Source organism: Coptis chinensis, chromosome 2, assembly GCF_015680905.1.
Source record: "Coptis chinensis isolate HL-2020 chromosome 2, ASM1568090v1, whole genome shotgun sequence".
NCBI classification, from domain to species: Eukaryota; Viridiplantae; Streptophyta; class Magnoliopsida; order Ranunculales; family Ranunculaceae; genus Coptis; species Coptis chinensis.
This window is the reverse complement of record NC_141457.1, coordinates 39,826,746-39,833,394: the sequence shown is the minus strand read 5'-3', so window position 1 is coordinate 39,833,394 and position 6,649 is coordinate 39,826,746. Positions and strand designations below refer to the sequence as shown.

General features: G+C 40.5%; 1 protein-coding gene across 1 annotated transcript; it reads left to right on the top strand.

Moving 5' to 3' along the window:
* Nucleotides 1–2,512: 2,512 nt before the first annotated feature.
* On the top strand, nt 2,513–6,632 carry LOC147516011 (uncharacterized). The gene is made up of 2 exons (XM_086593132.1): nt 2,513–2,616; nt 5,867–6,632. Exons 1-2 carry the CDS (start codon nt 2,513–2,515, stop codon nt 6,630–6,632), a joined length of 870 nt encoding a protein of 289 aa, XP_086449258.1.
* The last annotated feature ends 17 nt before the right edge of the window (nt 6,633–6,649 follow it).

The window sequence follows — 6,649 nt, the reverse complement described above, 5'->3', positions numbered from 1 at the left end:
TTAGGTACATTCTCGCAAAGAAGGATGCTAAGCAGAGATTAATCCGATGGATTCTCCTCCTGCAAGAGTTCACATTAGAAATAAAGGACAAAAGAGGGGTCGAAAACGTAGTTGCCGACTATTTATCTAGACTGACAAACGACGATGATAGTTATTCTGAGTCCATACCCGACTCTTTTCCTGATAAGTATTTGTATGCTATTTTTTCTACACCATGGTATGCTGACATCTTAAATTATTTAGTGGCTGAGGCTATTCCGTATGATTAGACAAGAAATGAACGTAAGAAGTTCTTAGCTAGAGTTAAGCTATACTACTGGGATAAGCCCTACCTTTTTAAGTATTGTACGGATTAGATTATTCATCATTGTATTCCCCAGTGGGAATATAATGAGGTTCTCTCATTCTGCCATGAAAAAGAGTGTGGTGTCCATTTCAGTGGTATGAAAACAGCTGCCAAAATTCTACAATGTAGGTTTTATTGGCCTACTCTCTTTAAAGATGCCCAAGTGCATTGCAAGGCGTGCATTCGTTGCCAACAACTTGGGCGCATCACGAAGCGTAATATGATGCCATTGAATCCAATCATGGTGGTAGATTTTTTTGACGTATGGGGCATTGATTTCATGGGTCCCTTTCTAGTTTCCCACGGCTTCATCTATATTCTAGTTGCAGTGGACTTCGTGTCTAAATAGATAGAGGCCATGGCTTGCCGTAGCAATGACCATAAAACAGTTGTGTTTTTTGTTAAAGAGTATATTTTCTGTCGATTTGGAATTCCCAAGGCCATCATTAGTGATGACGAAACATATTTTTGCAACAGAGTTGTTGCATCTCTAGTGAAGAAATATGGAGTTACACATAAGGTAGCAACTCCGTATCATCCACAAACTAGCGGACAAGTAGAAGTTTCTAATAGAGAAGTCAAAAAGATCTTAGAAACAACTGTAAATCTTGATAGAAAAGACTGGTCAAAGCGTCTATCTGATGCCTTATGGGCATATAGGACTGCTTTCAAAACCCCTATCAGTATGTCTCCTTTTAGACTTGTATTTGGGAAACCTTGTCATTTGCCCGTTGAATTGGAGCACCGTGCTATGTGGGCTTTAAAAAGCCTTAACTTCAATTTTGATGAGGTGGGTGTCAAGCGCAAGTTGCAATTGAATGAGCTTGAAGAAATCCGTAGCGATTCTTATGACCTCGCAAAGGATTATAAAACCAACATGAAACGTGTTCATGATAAACAAATTTTGCGCAAAGAGTTTGTGGTAGGTCAAAATGTCTTACTTTATAATTCCAGTCTACATATTTTTCTAGGGAAATTAAAAACTCGTTGGACTGTTCCTTTTCTGGTTACTGAAGTCACCCCTTACGGGGCAATCACCTTGGTAAATCCTAAGGACAACAGTACTTTTCAAGTAAATGGCCAACGGTTGAAATATTTTCACGAGCTATTGTCCCCTGATGTAAAGGAAGTCCTTTTACATGATCCTGTCTATGAGAACTGACATTTTTCATTAGTGTACTTCATTTCATTTCCATATATTGGTAAGTGCACCATTAAATTAACCGGGCCCTCCCTATGGAGTGTGTGGCTGTAAGTACTGGATCCTAAGTCCACGTTTAACATAATTCACGTTTTCCACTCTTGCATGTTTTCTCGGTTTTCGAGTCATGTTCTTCTATGTTGTGAATTATGCTTTTAATGATTTCTTGTTTTTCTTATATTAAATTTTATTCATAAACAATAAAAACTTGTTAAAATCACAAACATAGTAAGTTAAGAAGTGTCGGGAATCTGACTTTAAAAGACCCACTTTTAAGAACCAATTTTCTCAACTCGGTGTCTAAAATTTCTTTGGGGGTGGGGTGTTCATTTCCATCCTAGATTGTTCAACTTTACAGTTGTGTTGTTTATACCGTTAATCGTATTATGATTCAGATTGACATTTTCTATTAAGTTAGATTTCATTCGTTCGCATAACTTACGTCATGCACGCACTTTGACGCATTTTCCATTTTCTCATATATCAACCACGGCCGGAATAGAGTGTTTTATGGACCATTAGATTGTAAATTCTCTCCTAATCATTTCCATATCTCATTCGCATAAATCGGACTGGTAACGAAGCGGGAATTTTAGTTTAAAGTTGCGCTAAAAATCGACAAAAATCGGAAAATCAAATTGGGCTTGGGCCCAACGCACGCGCGTGCATCTCCTTCCTCCAACAGATATGCGAATTCTTTCCAATTTCCACCATTGCCAAATTCAAAAACCTTACCAAAAATAAAAATAAAAAGAAACCTAAAAACTAACACGCCCCAATACAATTCCAACTTCAAATCTTCTCCACAACAATCCTCCACCAATCCTAAAAATTTCCACCACTGAAAAGACACAAAAACTCAACCAAATCGACACCCCCGCACCACCACTACTGTTTTGTCAGTAAGGAAGTCTCAAACTCCATTCCCATATTCCAGATAAACCACCAAATCGTTCTCAGATATCATGGCTCAAAAACGAAGGTTGTTGCCAGAACAATCATTTGAGTCCGACCGCTTCGTGCCGTTTTACGGTGACGAGATGATTAAGAGGGGTTGGAATCGGTTGTGGTACTTGACACATGATTTCTACTACTCTGATTTGGTTGAACAGTTCTATAAGAAGAGAGAGTTGGACGATCAGAAATTTTTCCTGAAAGTGGCTGGGACTAGGAGGGAATTATCGAGAGAGAGGTTGGCTGAAATTTTAGGCATTACGCCTAGACACCACCTGGACGCCACCATGTAGGAGTCCCAGTATACTGGAGTTTCTGCATTGATGAACGACATCGTCATGGAGGGTCAATATAATACGACTTCTCATTGTGCTCGACAGTCATCTCTGCGAACCAACCAACTGGCTGTAGCTCAGTGGATTGGTAAGAACGTCATTGGGATGGAAAAAGTGAGCGACATCGGGTTCACATGTCTACACGTTCTCTGGATATTGCAAGAACAGAGGTATGAATTCTGTATCCTCGAGTTTTTGCTAAATATGATTAGAGGAGTTGGGAAGAGTACTGCGCCGTTTCCTGTTTTAATAACGAAGATAATGTTGTCTTGGGGGAATAAACCAAGAACTGAGCGGGTGATGTTTAAATTGCATGCAAATGAAAGTAGTTATAAGGAGTGTATCTAAAAGACTTGGATGTTGCCGGAGGATAGGGTGGTGGATTCGGATGAGGAAGGGGAAGATATGACATGGTTGGATGAAGATGCCTTGGAGAGGTGTATGTTTGATTCAGAACGCATGTCAGTGTTGCATACTAGCGTGCGTTGCATGTACGCTATTTGTGAAGATATCCGACATAGGCAGATTATAGTTCGAAAGAAACAAACGAACATTAGCACGAGTTTTGAAATACTCGAAAAGGGTCAGGAAGATATCTTGATTAACATGGGGACTATCCACCAGTGTCATCAGGATCAGTATACAGCAATAAAGGCTGAGATGGAAGCCCAATGCTTGTTCCAAGTAGAGATTCTACGACGCTTGCTACCCCTAGAGGGTTCTATTTCAGATGAGTCTGAACGGCATGAGCGTTGTCGCCGAAGAACGGATGGCTCGGGCCCTTCTTCATTCCATGACCAATCTTCATCTCAGGGTCCTTCTTCATCACATGGCTAGTGTTCCAAATAATTTTGTGTTTCGCTGTTATTTAGTATTTTATTATTTTTTACTTCGTTTATTAGTTCAGTAATTAAATTTGAATTTGGTTATTTATTGTTGTTTGAATTAAATGTCGATTTAAGTTGGTTATTTTCGGATTATGCATTGTTTTTATTATTAATCCCACCTTCCCAAATTGTTTGGGGTGGTATTATTTAGCCTATCATAATGCGTTATATGATCATCCATTTTAGCAGTTATTTTTTAGTGAGGATTGAGAATATTGCCGGTATGGGCATTGCTATGAATACATATGGTGGAAGGATGAAATCTCGATGAGTTAGGCACGTTCTATCCTAAATTCAACCTAAAAGATATTAGGGTTGTTTTAGAATCAGGAATATGATTTGTTTCCGTTTTTCGGTTTTGGACATTTTATTATTTCCGGCAATTGCCTTAAAGCTTTTTGGCAACTTCTCGATTCGTTTTAGCAATTTAAAACCTATAAAAATTGCTTTCATTCTACACTCACAACCCCAAATACATCTCACATTCATCTCTCACGTTTCACTCCCACTTTACCTTATTTTTCCTTCGCATTTCGGCCTAGCAGCTCCCCGAGCGCACCTGCGCCCCAGAGGAGCGCAACCTGCGCCCTAAGCACTCTCAGAAAAATCCTACCCTGAGCGCAACCCGTGCCCATCCTAGGCTACAAGTAAGCGCACCTGCGCCCAAGTGCCTGGAACTCGAAATTCACCAAAGCGCACCCTGCGCCCTACCCAAGCATAGCTTGAGCGCACCTGTGCCCTGGCCCCTACGGGCACCAAAAATTTCTAGTTCTGAGGGTTGTTCCAGGATAGTTGTGGCTGTTCTTGAGAGGATTTTTGTGATGACATCCACTCGTATCATACCGGAGCAATCTTTTGAAGAATTGTTCCAAAGTCACACCTATGGGGCTTGGTTTCGTGAGGTGATCGTACAAGCAGGCTGGAAACGACTAATGTTAAGTCCAGATGAACTTTATTCTCCTACACTTACATCTTATTTTTATGATAATTGTAAGTTCTTTACTAGACCGGATTCACCGTCGAGAATAAAACGATGGAAATTACTAGGTTCTTTTTAGCCTTTGCTCTCGGACTTGCTATGCCCGCCGAAATAAAAGACTCATGTGACTATTTCGTAGATAATATGTACCTCTATAACTATGAGGATTTGCATGAGCATTATAGGGGAGGAATCTTTAAAATAGAGGACCAAGGGGAATATAATGTCGTCCTTGGTAGCCTATCCATGAACGTGGGCACAGTGATGTTCTTTCTAATGCTAAACATATTAGGAGAGTGGCATTTTTCTTCTGCGAATGACGCCACTTACGGTGTTTTCCTTGCTCTAGCTGAGGGACGGCCGCTGTATGACCTTCCCAACACATTAATGTCTAGTTTAGAACGAGCACAGAACATGAGGCATAAGTATCTTCTTATGCCTGTTTTAGTTTGCCGTATTATGCTACATTTTTTCTTTGTTTTTTGTGCCCGTGACACGGATCGGGTTAGGGTCGACACTATAAAACCCACCAATTCTATTATTCGATCCTTCCGTGCAATGACTTGGCCGGGATGACAGGTGCAACCTCATTTGGTTGCCCCCTACACCCCATCCGACAAAGTGGCACTAAACAGGTTAGCGATTGTAGATGATAAATGGTGTGAAGCCTGGCAAGTTATCATGGCATGGTAGGACGCGAAGGAACCTCATTTCTTTCTAAATAATGAGGATGATGCTTAAGCGGGAGTGTAGGTAAGTTTTTAGTTCAGTTAGTGTCTGCGTATGTCCCAAGCAAGTAATTTCTTACTACCCCATAACGGGTGGAACTCCAATAGAGTTGCATCAGTTTTTATTTCCTATATTAGTAAGTTATAACTTTGTTTTGCCGATGGTCTAGTTTTATGTGGGGGAAGTGGGTATTGCCTAGGAATTCCTTCACATGCTGGCAACTGTTTTCCAACAGTATACCTACCCAAGATCGTCTGGTTCATAAGAAAGTGTTAACTTATTAAATGTGCTGTCTTTGTAACAATAGTAGAGAACACTCTAAGCATCTGTTCTTCGAGTGTGCTTACTCCTAGCAGATCATCTCCAAAATCAAACAACTCCTTGGCATTGTGACGATTCTAGATCTGCTAATCGAGAATGGTCCTCTATTTTCAGGCTTTGTAAAGGACATGAAATTGGGGAAGTCTATAAAGCCTACATATGTGCTGCAGTAGATGCGATATGGAAAGAGAGAAATTGTCGGAGGTTTCAAGGTTCTTCCAAGACAGCTTCATTCCTCTTTAACAAACTGGTAAGGGACCTCAAAAATTATCTTGTTGGTCTGAAGCTTACTCTAAAAGACGCGCCTGTGTCAAGAGAAGTGAATGACAGACTTGGGCTTAACATGCAGTTCCAACCCAAAGGTCTTAACAGATGTTTTTGGGACCCTCCCTTAGAGAATCGAGTTAAACTTAATGCTGATGGTAGCTTGAGCAGTCGTGATACAGGGCATGGTGGAACGATCAGAGATAGATTTGGTCAGGTTGTTGCAGCGTACACAGGAAGTAGAGGAATGCTATCGGTGCTTTTCCAAGAACTTTTGGCAATTGAAGTCTGGTTAAAAATATGTCTAAATGAGGGGCTGTTGAAAGTAGAAGTTGACTCAGACTCATTAAGAGCAGTTAACGTGATTAATAAGAAGGAAAAGCCTCTTTGGTACTGCCTGGACATAGTCATAGCTATCCAATTTTTGTGCCCTCTTTTTGAGTTCATTTCCTTTCGACATGCAGTCAGAGAAACTAACCGGGCAGCAGACTGTTTAGCTTCTATTAGTCAGGCCATTTATGCAAATTTTGCTTCCTTTATACCACCCCTTGATGAGACCCTCAACAACATTGTTGAAGAGGATGCACAAGGGAGAGTTTATGTAAGAATTTCTTGAGTAATACAACAGGTGAG